The sequence below is a fragment of the Vanessa tameamea genome, chromosome 6 (assembly GCF_037043105.1).
Source record: "Vanessa tameamea isolate UH-Manoa-2023 chromosome 6, ilVanTame1 primary haplotype, whole genome shotgun sequence".
Lineage (NCBI taxonomy): Eukaryota > Metazoa > Arthropoda > Insecta > Lepidoptera > Nymphalidae > Vanessa > Vanessa tameamea.
The window spans coordinates 2,970,316-2,990,531 of NC_087314.1; the positions used below are offsets into that span (position 1 = coordinate 2,970,316).

Below are 20,216 nucleotides of genomic sequence, written 5' to 3' on the forward strand. Positions count from 1 at the left end.
CCTCTCGTTTTTATTTTAATACTAGCCGTGACCCTGACGGGATATCCCATCGGAAACATTACTCAGATATCCAACGAATTTATCTTAAGAATTACAATTTGGGAAATCCTCATTGACTTGATTGATTGATTGATTTTCAATACTTGGGTGTACAATGAATGAACAATAAGGATCTATACAAATTTCACCTTGATTTTCAAAACGCTGTCTTTTCTTCGTGACTTTCAAAAGAGCTATTACGACCTCTACTCAAAATTGTATGATTTAATGCCAATTTCCATATTTCGAATATCATTTCCCACTTTTGATGAAACATTTTCAAGAACGCTGTAATAGTTTGCTTTTACTCACAAAAATAAGTCTTAATTCTGATTTCCATATTTCTAGAATCAGTTATGATGAATTTCCATAAAAATATTCCATTTCCCATTTAATCCCCGTTAGGAGATGATGAATTTTGAAAAATATATTCTAAGAGAGAGAGAGCTACGTTCCATTAGGAACTTCTGTGCACAATTTCATCACGTTAAACCCACCAGTTTTGCGCTGTGCTGTATGTCAGTCAGTCAATTTAAAATTTATTAAATAGATGTAGGCCTACAAACTTGTAAGGGATAGTTAATAACTACATCGCTAATCATCCACAACAACATCGGGAACTTGTTTATATGGGCCCCTCGTGCCTCTTATTACACTGAATTACTCACACATTAAACCGGAATACAACAATATTAAATACTGCTGTTCGGCGGTAGAATGTGTTGAGTGGAAGATACCTACAGAAATGGGTTTACACAAAATTATCTTTTGAGGTTTACTTTACTGGTTTACGTTAAAAAAAATTGTAACGTTATTGTTCAATGGTTGTACTTTTGTACAGACGCTTTTGTAAACATGACGAATCATGCTAGAGATCACATATTAAGATTTTGAGTTCAGTTTATTATAATAACCAAGATTTAGCAGAGGCGACAGCAGTGCTGCTTTTAATATGGCACCGTATGGAACTATTTTATAAATCCCTGTTTCGGTCTGCATTACATCCCAAATATATTTGAACATTGAATCAGACATTTAAGCTGTTTCGTTTAAGAGAATCAAAAACCTACCCAGAAATATTTCGGTAATTTTCATCAATATTCAAGTATTAGTTAACGTTTATACGAGTATATCTTATTTGCAACTATAACTCTATTCCAATGGGAATAGGAGAAAAGATAAATAAATAACTTTGACCTTGAATTGACATGACATTAAGAACAAACAAAGACAACAAGAACACGTAAAGAATGCTAAGGAATGATATATTTTATTGGTTTTACGTAATTTTTTAAATAAATTTTATATAAATTGCAAGAAAAGTATATATTCAAATTTTTAGATATCAGCATTTTTAGGCTTAAATTAAAATTAGGTCGTTAGTTTTAATTTGGATCGTGGTATTTCGCAAATAGCCTTATTAACTTATAAAGAGGTTATTTTCAGTGATAAGTCATAGAAACACACTCACAATTTCATTTATATGAATAGATTTTTATTCCATCATTAATAAAAATAAACATTGTATGTTTCAATAATGGAGTGGCATTTTCAAGACATGACGTTTTGTATAATACTAAAGTTTTGAATTAAAAAAAAATTATATATCTTTCAAAGAAACTCTTACTTTATCTTATATCTAAAACTACTTTCACCTTGAAATACATTTCTTAGCATTACATTTTTTGAAAAAAAAAACAAAATGTAATTAAAAATAACAACTTATCTTAATCTTCAAACCGAAAAAGTAATGTTCAATCAGCGTAGGCGTGTTGAGGGCAAATCAAAAGTCAGTAGGCAAAAGCAAAAGGTCGTAAGTACTAAATCGGTTACAATTACAGTTCGGTTAAAGGTCCAGGTCGTAAGAAAAAAACTTTTGATAATATCTTTCCGAATAATATCTTACTTTTGTATTATTTTCAAAACTATAAATTAATTGTTGCTTTGCATAAAACTGATCTATATTTTAAATTTTTTTATTTCTGTAAAATGAATTAATTCTTTTATTTTTTTTGTCTATACCTTACTATATAAAATAACATTTTTATCGAACAATATGGAACTTTGTATATTATATTTCTATATTATATTATAATCCATATTATAACCAATTAAATAAATATATATTTAAAAAAAATTTAAACTGTATGTTAAAACTAAAATAATATATTTTTTATTTGTATAAATTTATTCATACTCCATTCGTTTAGCGAACACCTTAGTGAGGACTCCATTTTAATTGTTCGTTCATCGATAATTGGCGTTTTAGATGTCGGCAAAACTGTTTTCGTTACTTTGAAAGTCAAATTTAAGTGGATTTACGTAGTTAAGTGAAAAATTGTTATATTAAAAGTGAAGATATATTAATCAATAACTGTTTGTAGTAAATCATAAAGCAGACTTATCAACAAAACACTCGTGATATTGAAAAGTACGGTTTGTTTTGGTTCTTTCCTATTCCCATTGGAATAGAGTATACAAATATGCCTACACGGGGTCGTCAAAAAAAAAAAACAAATTGAAAATTCAAACATCTGTATTTCAAATGACAGTTCAAATCAATAATTAAGTTGAAAACAAAATTTTAACAAAGTACTGCGTAAGTTTAGGATTGATTGGATAAAGCCACCGGGTATATAAAAAATAAGTTAGATTTTGTAATTAATATGGAAGTAGAATATAAAATTTGTGAAAAAAAAAAACATTAGGGGTGGCGCTGCGTGTACCTTTTCCAATCAACGTGTACGCAGGGTTACAGTCTAGCAAGTCTACACTTAACATTATTATAACACTTCATTCTTCAGCAATATAAAAGTATTCAAACTGATCACAATTTTATGGCAGTTCCATGGAACCCCATGCAACACTTAACCAACACAGTTCAGGTCAAAAATATATGACATTTCATACAATCAGTTCACGAGTGCCCTTTAGACGTAAGACAATACAAAGCGAATTTAATTCTTAGTTTGTAATTATGCGCATAAACATACTTACACTTGAACCTCTCAGCGAAAATGTCACATACTGTCCTTAACTTTCATATAAATCTTAACTTGATTCATTCTTAATTAATGAGATGTGGTTTTCCAGTTGGTGCAAAAAAATGCAGAAACAATCACATAAACAGACTAGTATCCGAAACTCTATCGAAAGTAACAAATTTTATTGCAAAGGATAGGTCACGAACAAAAGGCAATCACACAATATAATAAGCTCAATTTAAAACATCGGATTTTATAAATCCAAAATAATATTTATTCTGTAATCTGTAATAAAGTATGTAGATCAGCACAACTATCTCAATATAATACGATTTTATCGACCGGTCTCGGTCTCGGCGTGACCGCCTCAACATAAACTCACAAATACTCTACATATCGATAAAAACTATTCAGTCGTTTTTATTTATTCATAAAAATATATCTTGAAAAGGCTCAAATAAAACTGTTACAGCTCTAAGTACCGTTCACAGTATTATTGCGATCGGATCTATTACTGGAGGTATTAGTATCCATTGGCACAGTCTCTAGCCGATGTTGACCATTTTTCGCTGCAACCATAAACAACACTCGACCTCGCAACACTAACGCGTCGAGGTGGCTCCAGTCCTTGTACTGTGGCGCTCGGTGGAATGTGACGGGCCGGCCGTGTCCGCAGCCCTTATCACTAACTATACAACTGGGTGTGCGTGCGACTGACCGCTCGGAACGGCGCGCACTCGAGCGGGATACACTGTCACACGCGAAAAATAAAGATGAAGATCGCCTGGTCCGACACAGCAGAGGCCGCAGTGAGCACAGCCGCACAATGTTGACTCGCAAATCGGCGGGTGTCTAGGGCACCAGTAACACACTATCGCAAAATGTCCGAATTCTCTCCCTCGCTATCGTGATCACTAGCGCGACTCATGAGTGTTCGTTTGAAATGTTACAATCGATAAGTTCTAATCGGTTTCGGAGGTCGGGGGGCGGCTAGTGCACGGGGAGAGGCTCGTCGGTGTGCTGCAGGCGCCGACGCAGCAGCTGCGACTCGGTGGGCGGCGACAGGCCGAAGGGCGGGCAGAAGTCGTCGCCGCAGCGGCGCTCGCACACCGCCATGGCCTGCAGCGCCACGCCCGCGCGCTCCAGCTCGTCCTCCAGGATGCCGTCGGGGCTCGGCTGGCAGGACTTGCTGCTGCGCAGCGCCGTCGGCGGCCGCTCCATATACGAGTAGTTCATGGAGAAGTGCTGCTGGATCACTCGGTTCACGGCCATCGCCGACTCCGCGAAGTTGGACAGGTTGCGGGCCGACATATTGCTGTGGGTGAAACGAGATAAATCAAACTTTGTTTCTTGGTACGCCGTATTACATTTTAACGCTATATGCTAAACTTCAGACCCGATCGTCGAATGTCCCAATTATAAAAGCCCAATCCTAGAGAAGTACATAAATATTGATTATAGTTTTACAAATATCGAGAGTGATAGCAAGTCTGCAACATAGTTACAAACATATAAACGTAATATGTACATAATTATATTATGAGTATCTGCTGATGTACAAGTATATCTAATTAAATTACTTTGTCACTTGACCTTTATTATTTATCAAAGTCAATTAAAGTATTATCATTATATATAATTCACATTTCAAACTCAAATTCATTTATTTAATAGAGAAGCACTTTTTCTAGACTAATTCAATGTCCAATAAAAAAAAAGCTATCACCGGAATTTGAAATTTTTTTAGAACAAGAACCGTTGGAAAGACCTAGATAGGTATTTTTTTTGTTATTTAAAAAATCTAAAAACAAAGACGCAGATATAATAATTAATTGCCTTTATTCTGGTGCTTTATCAATTAGTATCATACTATTACAAAAGTGAATTACCTATAATTCTAATTTATCGCAACCGATACGACACGGAATAAAATAGCCGCTAAAACCATTTAGATAAGAGAAAATCTTTTGTCATTATTGTACTTAATGTATCAAATTTATTAATGCTTTAAATCGATAAAAATATTATCTAAATCAGCACAATCACCTTTGTGACCCATATCCAGAAACAATAGTACCCAAAACTTTATAATGAACTAATACTAAATAGTCGCTTTATAAAAGTAAACATATCTTGTATATATATCGGTTCAGATTTTTCTAGTAGGAGTCCGGACTTAGGAAATATTACACTCTCGAGGCTATCGTCAAACCTTAAATTTACACATTCAATGCAATTTGCTAATAGCTAAACTATGTTATACACTACAAATAGTTCTTGATTAATGTCTCATTAATGAATATCAAAGATTATTCGAGTTGTCGACTAATTATATCGCGTCATTAGTAAAGGTTTACGGGCCGCCTAGTTATGTCAATAATCGCAAGTTCAAATCCTGACACCTCGGGCTATTGTACCCTACTCAAGCTTTAGCCTAATTGGAGGGATAAATAGTAATATTAGTAATTTCTTAAAATGGGGCATTGCTACAGTAAAATTCTGTTAGATATTGTTTATTCGGCTTTGGTCCGCGTATGGTTGGTGGGTGTGGTGCGTTGGGCTCACCGTTTGATGTTATGCGGCGTGTGCAGCGGCGGGTAGAGCGCGGCGGGGTCGGCGCGCCGCAGCCACGCGTGCTGCAGCACCCGCTCCGCGCTCAGCCGGTGCGACGCCTCGCGCACCAGCAGCTGCGCGATCAGGTCCTTCGCCTCGCGCGATATGTGCGACCACTCCTCCTCCGGGAATGAGTATCGCCCTTCCTGCTCGAACGAAACATTGATTAATGGTGGTGGTGGTTAGACAAGTTGTCATTTTTAATTAATTGAGTGAATAGAACAACTAGTATCGTATGCTCGGTATGACAGAAATGCTTTTCTAATATGTTTTATCGAAAGTTAGTTCGCGGTAGTATTCTGTTGATAAATGTTGCGATACTTATGAATCGATAACCTAAATATTTATGCTCTTCGATTGCTTTGAGGAACTTCGGATGTTTTGATATGAGAAACTACTGTGTCATTTACAATGTTATTATTTTGTTTTCTAGAATTGTCATTACATGAACATTGAGTTATTTTGCCTTAGTTTGAAAATATTGTTGTTAAACAAAGCGATACGTATTGTAATAATATCTTTACGAATGAATCTGATCGCAGCTTATATTTTTAGTATATATCTGGTCTACATTTACCGTCGAACACGTAGGGTACAAACCTGAATGGAAGTGAAGAGCAGGTCCTGGCAAGCGCGGCAGTTGTCGCCGCGCTCCCAGCCGCAGTCGGAGCCGCAGTCGGCGCGGAAGGGCGGGTAGCCGCACAGCAGGATGTACGCGATCACGCCCAGCGACCACAGGTCGCAGCGCTTGTCGTAATGCGTCGCAGCCGAACCCGCGAAAAGAGAAACCACTTCCGGCGCCATGAATTCCGCACTGCCCACCTGATTGATGACGTACGATTTTATTAGTGGTACAATTTGCTACTAGCTACTGCTCTAATATTTATTTAATTCATTCATTAATATTGACGAAGATAGCAACAAGAGTATAAACTCAGAGATAAATACAATGACTGACAAAATAAACACTAAATAATAGCTTGAAGAAACTTACCGGCGTCATAAGTTGAGGAGTCGCCAGTGGGCTCGCGAGACTCGAAGTAAAACTGATCCCACTCCCAAGATCAAAGTCACAAATTTTGACTGGGCAGAGACTGTCGCGGTTAACGCATAGAATGTTCTCGGGCTTCAGGTCGCGGTGAGCCACGCCTTTGCCGTGGAGGAAGTGTAATGCGTTCGCTATCTCGCGTACAATCTCCGCCGCTTGCGGCTCTGAGAAGTAATGATGCTCCTGTATTCGCGACAGGAGTTGACCGCCGTTGATCTGTAACAAAGAAAAATGTTGCGTCAGCCGTTACGTTTTCCTCTTAAGTCTTTTAAAGGACCATTCGCTTCATAAATTACAACAAGGAAGTTCCTTCTTTTAATTTCCCCTTAATTTAGTTCACCCCTATCATTAACAATGTATCGCTTGTTGGCAGCTTCAAAAGCAATTGTTTTTCCTCACGGTTGATTCATGAAACATGTATGAATAACAATGTGTTTATGTAATATGTACCAACTATTGAAATTTTTATGTTGAATATAATTTAATCGTATTATAAATTTTTTAATTATAATTTTTTTTGCACTTGACAAAGAATACAGTAGCGTTAAGCTCTACTTTAATGCAATTTTTTTTTTATTGATGCAATAAAGTACCCATAGAAGCCGGCTAAATATAAATGCTGTATAAGAGAATTGTCGAGGACTAGCCGAGTTTATTCGCATACGGGCTATTGTGTACGTTAAAACATTTGTAGCAACTAGCATTGGCCTTGTGAGCAGCTTAACACGACTGGTATAAACCGGCTTCCCTGCTGCCTGCCTTAACCTGATTGAATCACTATCAGCTAGACAGATTAGTTTATTGATCATAAATATGTACTCGAATAATTAACTATTTTATCTAAGTAATGATTAACATGCACAGCTTTACGTGGTTATAGAAATGGCAAATACCTAAAAAGATCATATTTTAATTTAAAATGTATTCAACAATATATAACATGAGAACTTCGTCGGGTTTCAGATTAAATAAATTACATTTATAAATTTAAAAAGGAAGTCAACAGCGAAATGATAATGATACGTTTGTCATTGAGCAATGGAAAAAAATAGTGAATTATAAAGATACATACATTATTTTACCAGAGCAGATATAGACTAAATCCGCAAGTTTACATAAATAGAGTAGATGAGTACTGTCGCGGGAAACTATTCCACTAACAAAAGAATTCCCAAGCAAGGGTTGACGTCAAACGTCAGGCCGTAAGCCTGCCTTGACTAAAATAATTTTCACGCAGTTTACATAACTACGTTGACCCCTAATTGAATAAAAATAAACGACTGGTAAATGACTTTTTATACTTATTTTTATAAAGATACCGAACGCGAATCAATAATGACCTTTCGACTAATAAACGTGCACTCATATTTTAATCTAACGAACCCACAATTTATAAACAAATACGCAAATGTTCACATGTGTGTGTAATAACAATAATCGGTATATTATTTTGCACACATTGAAATATATGTTTTTGTTTTGTTCGACGGACCTGGTAATATAAACTTTGACGTAGTACAAATGCAATGTAAACATTTAAGACGTATTAAAACAGACTCATATATATCGTAACACTATTAATAATGAATATCCAATCTTATTGTGTTCGTTTTATTCTGTTTTTATACTTTAGCAAGAAAAATTGCTCTGGCGTAAAACGAACTAAATTTTCATATTTGAAAATGGATTCGTACCGCCGCCATATTTAATTTTATTCAAAACTACAGCCAGTGTCATTCGGCATAGTGTAAAGCGCCTAACGATACATCCACATCTATTGAGGAATTTAAGTTATGGAGGTGATACACGTACATACATAAGTGAACACTGAAAACGTCTTTTATTGGACAGTTGTGTTGAAAAAAACGTTACAAACCTTATTTTAGACACCGTCTCAAATAGGAAGGAACGTAAATACAATTGCTTAAAAAAGTAACACTAAGTAAATCTGATGGATGATTCTATTATTTGATCATATAAGTTAATTTATGTTTAAAATATTCGATAAGTACAAATAAAATTAAATAATAGACTTTGTACGATGACTCGATGTAAAAATGTTAAACTATAATAGGTATAATTAAAAAATGTCTTATTATAAATCTACAGCATGTCACGCCTTAACAAGATTTATTGCTATATATATTGATATTTGCTAAGTCCACATTGACATACACGTTCATCGGCTGACATGAAACGACGATGATTATATAAGTTTATAATAAGTAAACCTAAGCTATTAGAACTTTGCTAGAATACTAATTGTTATGACCTTTGTACGTTCCGTGAATTAGCCATTTAAAATAAATAGAATATTCATTGGAATTGTAATGGTTTGAACAGTTCTCTAAATGCAAATTCATCAAATTCCTGTGAAGAAGTAAATAAAAGATACACACGTCACTAACACACCGCCAACAATAATAATATGACTAAGTTTGAAATACATTGTGAATTTATAATATAATGTTATTTAAAATATATTCTCCGTAAAATATTTAATAGGCATGTATGTACCTAGAATTTTTCTTATGATAATTTTATTACATTCATAATTATATTCATTCAACTGAACGAATATGATTATAGTTTGAATGTGAGCTATTCGTTACGCCTGATAATACCACGAAATATTATTAAATTCGTAACAGAATATTTCTTAATAATATAATCATACATATTGATAAAGTTATCTAAATATCGATAAGAATGAGCTCTTTTACCTTCTCGAAGACAAGATAAAACTTGTCCGTGTCCTCAAAGAATTCAATGAGCTGGATTATGTTTGGGTGTCCTTGGCAATAGTGGAAGGTTTCCACTTCGCGGAAGACCCGGGCGCGGGCGTGCCCCGGTACTTTGTCGATGATCTTCACAGCGAACTCCTGCCCCGTGTATATGTTGACACACGTCTGAACCGAGGCGTATGCCCCTTCGCCCAGAACCTCGCCCGTGAGCTTGTAAAGGTCTGAAATAAAAGGATAATTTTAATCAATATTTTATATAACATACAGGTTTAAATTATTTGTTCAAAACGAACATTTTATTATCTGAACGTTAAATTCAATTTCAAGTGCAGTATAAAGTATGAAACATAATTACAAGGATTCGACGATTTCATCGAGAATATATAAATTTTGACGGTAAATATTTAATCAAAAATATAATCCATAATTACAGAGTTCCTTACCGATTCCTCTTAGTAGACGAACCGATAGTAGATTTCCATTTAATTTAATAATAAAAATGCCGATAAAATAGCAGGAGTACTGAATATTCAAACATTTGTTTGGAGGATATGAACTTCATCGCTTCACATAGAAGCCTAATGACAGTTTAAGACAAATCTAATAAACGATATGATGACTCTTATGTTTCTCATGTAACGTTCTTCTTCTGTGCGTCATACATTAAGTAAAGGGATTTTATTTGTACAATTTTAGTACGCGCGTGTCGTAGAAGCCTTCTAAGTGCTGAGTACTTGCCATGCATATGTATCACGTTATGTTAAGATATTTATCATCCTATCTTGAAAACTAATGACAATTTTACAATCTACGTAAGTAAGTTTCATCAATTTGAAGATGAGATCAGACATAGTAATTTGCTATCCACGAAAAAGGAGCGGCTTTTTAAGAAAATTACAATATTCTGATCTTCCAAAATATAAATAAAACTGGCATTCATTGCTTTCTTTCAAATAGATCTTCGAGACTTAAGTGAGGATGAGTTTGAGTTCATAGTGAATGGCCTGCGATTTGTTTTCATAGATTTACCGCTTTTAACGTGAAATATAGAAAGTATTAATTAATGTATGCACGATAAACCTCTTACCTTGGAAACATGACGTGACCACCGAGCTGCCGGAGCGCTTCTTCCTGCGACGTTTCCTACGCGCCTCTTCCTTGCGCCGCTGCAGGTCCTCGCTGTCGGGGATGGGCACCGGCGCGGACGCCTCCGGCCCGCGTGGAATCTCGTCTGTTTCTCGCTCACTCCCTGACTGACTACTGCCGCGGCCGACGCCTGTTGACAAATCATAATTTCTCATTGAATATATAAGTTAATGGCTCGTGGTAGTATTATTGCAAAAATTGCTACGCATTAATTGGCTCTTTTAGCTTCTCAAGTTCCGTAAATTTAAAAGCAGATTTTGGTATAAAAAATATTTGATATATATGATTACATAATGCTATTAGGCGTCAGATGGAAGATGGAGGCTCTTGAAATGTAAAGCGAAAGATACGTTAATACTTATGTTCAACACACACACCAACAAGTGTGAATATGTATACATTAGCAGCCTGTAAATTTCCCACTGCTGGGCTAAGGCCTCCTCTCCCTTTGATGAAATTTTGGAGCATATTCCACCACGCTGCTCCAATGCGGGTTGGTGGAATACATATGTGGCAGAATTTCGTTGAAATTAGACACATGCAGGTTTCCTCACGATGTTTTTCTTCACCACCGAGCATGAGGTGAATTATAAACACAAATTAAGCACATGAAATTCAGTGGTGCTTGCCTTGCCTTGTGTTAGAACCCGAAATCATCGGTTAAGATGGACGCGTTCTAACCACTGGGCCATCTCGGCTCGTGAATATGTATACATCACACAAAAATTGCACACACACATTACAATGTCGAAAACCAGATACACCGAAAAATAAATACAATCATGAATAAAATAAATTATATATTATTTTTATTATGTTTGTAATCGATAATAATCATTATGATTATATTGTTCTAGAAATATGTACCGATATTGTTTTAATCCTTATTTAGATGGAATATAGTTTGATGTAACTGTCGACATAATTTTCGTTTGATATAAAAATGAAATGGTATATAAAGTAAATATAACCCATACCTTTTTAATGGTGGAACATCAGAATATATTTATCAGTAATATTTATTTATGGAATTCACATGTTTTTTTATAATTTGTTATTGAAATAATAACTTATCTGTCAATAAATTGACAGCAAGATATAGGAACAGATACAATATCTACGAATACTTGAATATAATCCCTTTTCAGGTCAAAACAATAAATTCAAAATGTTACGAGGTCGTCTTCAGAACAGAGGATCGATTGCGAAATGTCTGCCTTTATTTAATTTATACCAAGATTCATCTTAAGAGTAGTTTACACTGAACATAAATAATATTAGTAGCAGAACGTGACCCGTCCTTATCTTATCTCAAACAGTAGCCTTCCGACGTGTAACTAACGTTAAAGCCAAACAGCTTTCACATCCGTTCACATTATATTTTACACCTAAAGGGACACTATGCGTTATAACAGCAACGATTGTGTAACAATAAAATTAAACAAAGTTTCTCAAACTTCCGAGGTGATTGAATAATTAAAGAAATCACCATTGATCAACATTTTAAATTTCTCTTTTAAAATATTACTTTAAAATCATTCATAACATATCGAAAACAATAGTGACCCGAGTGGATAGCTCTCACTACGCTTTCTGCAAAGCCATTGTGATTACATTTTCACAGAGGTTGTCGTTTGTATTTGAATACATACGTACAAAAAAGCAGTTGACGTATATTTCGCTAATGATTAGTAGTAATCGGCCCTTTGTATCTATTGGGAACGGTATGTCATCGATAATATTATTCAGACGGGAGACGCGAGTGCAGCTGAGTTGGCAAACAAAGCCGGTTCAACGACCTACATGGCCGCACCCATCGCTGCGTGTGCGACTGTGCGCACTGCGCCCACGTTACGCGATCATTTCAACTCGAGGTCTATGAATTCTTTCCTACGACAACTGATAAGTAACCTTTTATTCAGTTATTTTAATATAAAACTCATCGAATAGACATCTGATACTTATCCATAATTTTACGACGTATCTGTTTTCTGTCGACCATTTAAAATTATCTTATAACCAGTCGACCTTTTTATATTGTAATATTTTACCTGAATTCAAGTATTGCTGTTGTGAGCTAAAATCGTCTGTGTCACAAGTTCCGTAAAATAATTATTATTATTCAGACTGATTTCCTTATTGATACAGTCTCGATGTGTGTGCGATGCGTTACTAATATTTGTGTTGGCCTCATAATTACGAACGTGAAATATTCACAAAATTTATTGTTTAGGTATTTATTGTATTTAATATATATGTACATCAATTTTGTAAAAAAAAATACTACAAGTCTAATCAATTGAACTTGACAATTAAATCTAACTTCAATGATTTTCAAACTAAAACTTAAAATTGTCTAATAAGTATCATACCTAGTTAAAGTTCAGTAGAGCTTGATAGTTAATAATTACACGCAATGACCTCGGAATAGAGCGCTACATGATATGCCAATAAGTTTTAAGGAAAGGCTATTAGACTGCTAATAGCCTTTAATGTAACGGAATAGGGAACAATATTGTTTGCAAAATAATAAAGCTTAGAGTCGGTAAACAAAACACAGGATACGTAGCAAACGCGCAATAAAATGGCGACTATAACAATCAGGAGGCACACCCACTCGTACAATCGTCTTTTTTAATGAAATAATATCCTGTTTATGAAATACATCAGAACAGATAGGTATTGAAAGTGTTGTTTACAAACACGCGGGCAGTTTTCTTAATAAAACGTCAATCAAATGAAATTATGCTTTTATTAATGAACTGTGATTCATAACGCGGTTATCAAGTGGTACAGAAACCTAAATACGTAAAAAGAACCACCTACACATTTCCGTAGTTAGACGAAGAGAATCGTAGTGTTCACGTGGATACAAATGAATGTTTGTAATAAAAACTCAAGCGTACTCATTATCAAATTGTAACCAAACACGAAAAGTATTGATTAAATTGTGGACTATCTCTGAAATTCTTAGAGAACTATATTACTAATATACAAAACAAAAACACAATTATAGTAAGCCAATTTAAAAGTAATAATAATAATATAAAATAATCAGACTTTTTAAACTTCACTAGTACAAAGTATTACTTTGATGGTATTACAAATTACCGTATCCTTTCATCTTGTGGTCATAGTGAAAAAGGTAAAATCAAAATATTAAACCCTCTTTCAATACAAAAGCCTTGTTTTCTTTAAACCAGTGAGTTTATCCAATAATTTAACGAATATTGTAATAAAACATTTTGAATCTTTCTTCAAAAAGGCAATCCGCGCCCTATTCGGTAATGTTTCCGCTTTCTAATACAGACATTGGTATTAATCTTGGCCACGATCTTTAGTTTGAATAAAGAACTCAATACTTTTATATACCCTCGAGCTAGCAACAAACGAGAAACTTTCTATTGCCCTTACCATAAAATGTTTAGACAAGATAATTCATTTGGAACAAAAAGCTGGTAGCTACTGAGGTGAACGAGTTACTGTTCTGCACTAAATTAAACCCGCAAGCAGTTATAATAACTATATTCAAAGATCAAAGTCGACTTGGTTACACTAAATGCAGAGCAATGTTGAATAAATTGCCAGCTCGACCTGGCACTGTCACTAAACCAGATAGTTATCAGAGTGAAATCTCGATGAGGGCGAAGCTATTTGTGCAATTTACCTAACCGCTTTCACTGGTCACAGTATTAGTTCCATATCGAACGAACGCAACTTATGTAAGCGATATGTGCCCTCGTAATTATATTTAAAAGGTACCATTAAAAACCTTATACAGAAAATTTCTTATGGGCACATTGCAGCAAATCATATTATGATTAAAAATCATTTTTTCAATCTGTAAACGTAACCAAAACTGTAAGTTACTCTGTAGTTTTTAATTTTAACCTCTTATGAAACGAAATCATGAATTCAGAATCGATAGAGAACCAGTTAGCTGTAGAAAGGAAATATTGTATTTCACTTTGATTACCATAAAATTTGGCATGGTCAAGGTTACACCGATTCGATAACGCAAATTGCAAAGTTTAATCAACGAAGATCATAAAATAGAAGTCGTAAATTAAATTTTGCAATAATGTGTTTATCTTTGAATTAATTGCAACCAAGATTTACTCAATATGTCCCTTATGCATTCTGTATGAAGGTAATAACTAATATTTCAGATAGTGACTAATGGATTTGTTCGGAATATGTATTCGAAGTGTAATCAAGATTCAAACTTCTCAAGGGTTTTTTAAAATAACATTAACCTGTTCCTGTTTCTACCTGCTTCATTCATTAATTGCTTACTAGTGATCTTTGAGTTTTCTAAATATAACTGTGACGATCATTTTCGTGTTTGCTTGTATCGGTACAATGTGTACCTACAGACACTATAATATGTATGTGCCCAAGCTCGTTGCGCAGTTTGATGTTAGGTGACCTTGACAATGAACGCCGCGGGGCGTCGCGCTTCAGCGGCCATGTTGAAATACAAGTGTGGATAATAAAGAAATTTGCGTTAAATTATCAACATTCACGGAATAAATACGTAAACGCTATACACGTTAGGCAAGAAAATCCCAACATGCAAAAAATCTCACGGTTTCAAATGTATTGATATATTTGTTACAATTTATAAAAAAAAATGCTTTGTTATATCACACAGTAAAATGATATTAATTACGAAATATAGTTTGATGTTGAATTTCATGAAATTTTACACTTGCGTATACAATAACAAGTAAATGTCCTCTCTTTAGGTCATTGGTTTAGTATTTTGGGTAACATTATTTATTTATTTTTAATCACTTTTGTACACAATGATATATTTCCATTGATAAGATTTGAGTAAGAATATGAATGATAATAAGAATTATGAATTGGGCTAACCAATTTCAGAAACCTAATTTAATTTTATAAGGTTTAGTAAATCACAAGAAAACCATCAATTGTTATAAAATGTAATCATTGGTAAAATTGCTAGAAAAAGTTGTCAAATATATAAAACTCATATTATTATTTTTATCAGAATGTAGGTAAGTATACCAGATTAAGGGTAGCAAAAATACACATATTATCACCACGAATAAAAATACATCACGAATTGCCGAATTTTAGCGAAATCGATTTTTCATTTGTATTTAGATACTTATTAAATAATACTTTCTTCGAAATATATGTCGTTATTGTAATTGGTATTTTATTTTTATTTAGGATTGCAAAAAAGACCATGCTTATTGGATCATAAATTTTACTTCAAGATAAACTGATTTTTTTGTACTCCTTAAATATCCTTTTTTTTATTCAAAATGAAGTAACATCGAGAAAGACACGAATAAAGAGACCTAATTAGAATCATTTAAGATATTCAACTACCGATAGAAGTTCTAAGTAGAAAAGGAATTGCCGCAAATATTGTGACGCGTCAGACTCCGTAAACTTCAATACTGAAGGCAATGTTAAGATTGGTCAGTGTTATGATGCAAATATATTGCAATATGCAATAAATCTTTCCCGTTCATTTATCTATAAAAAACTAGTAAAAGACAGTAAAGATAACTTTTTTAAGTTAATAATAATTGTAAATACAAATAATATTATCCATCTCTATAATAAGAGTTTAATTTCAAGAGTGATGTAAAAAAAATATGACTCGAAGCGTTACTCACAAGCGATGATGCAATTACTTAAATGAATGCTTAAAATTTAGGTATACGGAGTATTTACGACATAATCCCCTTGAATAAAACAACAATAAGAGTATATAATATAATTTTTTACATAAATGTTTGAACTACCTTCAAATTTCAATAAAAATGATTTGACTACTAGCAATTTATATATAAAAGCCGTACTGATTGCCTATATACCTATTTATTTCTACCTATATATACTTTTCTATTATAGCCAAAAAGCAATGTATTTAAACGGTTAAATTATCGTTGCGGTCTTTTTTTAACATCACTATATTTATAAGACACCTGCAACTTAAGTTCAACTAAAGTTGCAGCGGATTCTTAAAATAGTAACGAAAACGTTAAACATATGGCTTACAATAAAAGTATGAAATTGATCACTTACCGCTGTCTACACTTTCTTCTGATATCTTCTTCACCATTTTGATTTGTTGCCTGACGTGTTGTTAAATGATAACAAAATTACGAGTAGGTGTTACTACTCTCAAAAAGCCGCTTTCAAACTTGTGCGGCTGCCTTCTCGACGTGAAATCGGAACGGCGCTTTAAGACAAGATAAAAACCTAAAACGCTAAAACTAAAGAAATTATAAGCACCACCGTCGAGAAGGATTTACGGAAAGTGTGCCTGAAGGTAATAAACAAACACTGCTAGAAGGCGGAATGAAAAAAAACTACTGGTGTCGTTAGCGATCCATCCTACACACGCCCGCCCGTTCGATGTTCTAAAATCCAACTGAGGAGTTGCCGGCTCAACTCTGAGCGGCGCACATCGTATCACCTCCCCGCACCTTTCACCCCGCTAACTAGTGCGTCGTTGATGTTGTGGCCTCTCGCCCGCGCATGCGTGCTCGCTCACTCCGCTGACGTGTTTACATTTTTTTCGTTTATTTTTTTCTTATACATACGATGTATAGCATAGCATTCATAGCTTTTCGGTACGCATATAGAAACCAGATGTTCTCATTTAACCTCACAAAGAAATAAAAGAAATAATCTAAGTAGTTTAATAAAAACGTTATAAAGACATGTGATTTTGTTTTCATATATTGTTTACCATTTGCACGTCATTGCATCATCTAAGATACGCCCAAAAACCACGTAATCATGCCGTTTAAAATATTAAACGTGCTTGTAGGTAATTATATCATTCATACGTATTCCAATTGAAAAATCTAATGTACATTTCATGCAGATCTATCTATATTATGATATGCCGATTACGACTAATTTCTTTTTAAATTTCATAGACATCTTGTTGTTATTCAACTTTTCGTAACCTTAATAAAATTAAAATATAAGTGTCGCATAAAGAAACAACAAAATATGTTACCATAATTATAATTACCTATTACAATAAAACAACAAAAAAATAGCACTACAAAAATACACAAATCAATCTACTTACCTATTTACTTCATTTTTAAGGAAATATTTTGTTTCATGTATATAATTCATAGTCGATAATCGATCGTTTTGAGTATTTTTGGATTATTACAAAACTATCCTAAAACCGCCGTACAAATAGTCCCGTTTCGCTAAAAAAAATCTTTTGTTTATGATATTATGCAATGCGGAGTCCTTTGTCTTCCAACCCTTCAAGAATGACCTTCATAGGGCGTTTGTTGACAAACATCGTACGGGAGCGGGTATACGGCGCAGTAAGCACGTGGTACGGCTGAACCGGTTCGACCGGCAACCGGCGTCGCCATGTTTGTTGTCACGCCACTCTTCTGTCTTGCTCTAACTTCCATCTACTCTCCTCGGATCCATACTATTCACTCAAACATCGGACCTCTCGCTCTTGGGCCTACGTGACCGAGAATAACATAACAAACACCAAGCAATGATATAAAACCAAAACATTATAGGTAATATGTATTCAACGTATATCACACTAAGACTTGAAAATTTGTCTACGAAACGAAGTCGAGACGAATTAGCATTATTCGTAGTCTTAGATCATAGTATGTTCGATGTAAATATAAACATCGGATGATGTTACGATACATCAGATCTGATATCGTCGAAAACATTGCAGATAAATCAAAAAGCGAACTTGATGCCAAAACAAAGCGCTAATAAACAAAACACGATCTTCAATGTGAAATTAGTTTAGGAAATTAAATTAAACAAAGGGATGCGCATTCATACGTAATACTTAATTAATATGCTATGATTTAATTGTTTTTTTTTCTTCTACGATACTCAAACAAGGTCGAATACAAATGGAGTATAGAACTCCATTGATCACAAAAGGTAGGTAGGCAATTTATGACGACATTGTTGCCGATCATACAGTGCCTAAAAATTCATTCGTACAGTCGCAAAAATGAAGATAGCCAAATGTAAGTCAGTTTAAAAAACTTTAATTTTCAATCTGTAATATCATCTCCATCTAAAATGTTATTAAAATCTAGTGGTTTATAAATTTGCTGTTAAGACGAAGGTATCCGAAGGTAGCGTTTGTCCTTTGTGTCGATAACTAATAATATTTTTACACTTTTTTTTTAAATAATTGGGAATAATTGTGTTTGCAGACATGCACATATTTTATGACACATGTGTAGTAAAACTGGCGTCTTGGCCCGCTTTTGCTTCAATCCAGCTAACTTTAACAGCTCATTAATTTTCCTCTGCTAAAATTGGTGTACTTATCCAAAACTATAAAAATATGTTTTTTTAGTTTAAACGGTAATACATGCGACATGTATATATCAGTACCTAGTATTATTATTCATAATAACGATTACTTTACGGACGTTTGAACACAAACAAAGGCTTAGTACTAAAGTCCTAAAACTACTTTTGTTCTTCATTCACTTGCCCTAATGGCATTTATTTGGGGTCGACACAGTGTGTAACCTGCATGAAAAGAGGGTCTGACAGACTTACGACTGGTCTGGCTGATGGCAACACTCCTTGGGATTGGTTTTACTGTTTAGGTCGTTACCCGCCACAATAGGTGGCTAAGGCGCTTATGTGCTTCGATTGATGGATGCGCTTAATAAAAAATCCCATAGCCTGCTTTTATTAGCTTGGGTGTACGCGGGTCGAAATGGAATGGTTCTATTCCAACGACTTAGTTTCTTGCCTGTTCTTCACGATTATTCCGAAACAGCGGTAGCTTTATTTTCGAACATTGTTAATCTTTTTAATTTGCGAAACAAAATAGTTCATATTAAACATATTCTCTATTGTAATGTTTGCCTTTGCTACATATTAAGACTTCAATATGTAGCAGCAAAACAAGAGAATATAATGGGGATTCCTCTTCAATTACACTTTTACGCAGAAAGATAATACAATTCCATAGCAAAAAAAGTTAAGTTCCGAGAAAAAGTAAGGACGAATTCCAAGAATTACGCAATACGTCGGCTGTTTTGGGGGCTTCGTCTTTAGAGAAACCTTACGCAGTATAAAAACGGTCGCCAGACACTAAATCACCTATTTAGATCGTTTTATTCGCTTGTGAGTCATGAATTATCCATACTAAAATATCAAAGATGTTATGTGATATACTAATTTATTTATTTTCATTAGGACAACCAACAGTAGATACAATATTACATCAAAATAAAAAAAAATACATTCAAAAATTATCTAGGCAAAAGTTCTACTACTTACAGGTAGTCTGACCATGCACTATCATTTTGCACAATATGTATTAAAAATATAAAATATAATCAATAATTAGAGATAAGAAGTTATAATACATTTGTTTAACTATTATATAATTAATAAAACCAATAAAATATTCCGTAAAATTAGAAATGAGCACAAATGAAATTCTTTATTTTTCGATAGAACCTCAGTTCTATCGAAAAGTCGCCCTCAGGCGACTATCGTGACATATGTCAAAATATTTAACTTGATTACTGATGATGTATAACAATGATAATCTCGATATGATGGAACTTTTTCCTATTAAAAAAATAACCTAAGAACACTGCTTAAACA

At 34.1% G+C, this 20,216-nt stretch overlaps 1 protein-coding gene across 1 annotated transcript; it reads right to left on the reverse strand.

The window, feature by feature from the left end:
• Positions 1-2,557: 2,557 nt before the first annotated feature.
• LOC113393504 (MAP kinase-interacting serine/threonine-protein kinase 1-like) lies at positions 2,558-17,016 on the reverse strand. Its single transcript, XM_026630414.2, has 7 exons — positions 16,644-17,016; positions 10,516-10,704; positions 9,408-9,649; positions 6,631-6,900; positions 6,237-6,458; positions 5,589-5,782; positions 2,558-4,338 (listed from the first exon to the last, which is right to left on the reverse strand). Exons 1-7 carry the CDS (start codon positions 16,678-16,680, stop codon positions 4,014-4,016), a joined length of 1,479 nt encoding a protein of 492 aa, XP_026486199.1. The 5' UTR covers positions 16,681-17,016; the 3' UTR covers positions 2,558-4,013.
• Between the last annotated feature and the right edge of the window lie 3,200 nt (positions 17,017-20,216).

Coding starts and splice junctions, on each gene's coding strand:
- LOC113393504 (XM_026630414.2), bottom strand. CDS start 16,680: ATGGTGAAGAAGATATCAGAAGAAAGTGTAGACAGCG. Junction 10,705..16,643: donor AGAAGAAAGTGTAGACAGCG/GTAAGTGATCAA, acceptor ATTTGTCAACAG/GCGTCGGCCGCGGCAGTAGT. Junction 9,650..10,515: donor GGTCACGTCATGTTTCCAAG/GTAAGAGGTTTA, acceptor CTTTTATTTCAG/ACCTTTACAAGCTCACGGGC.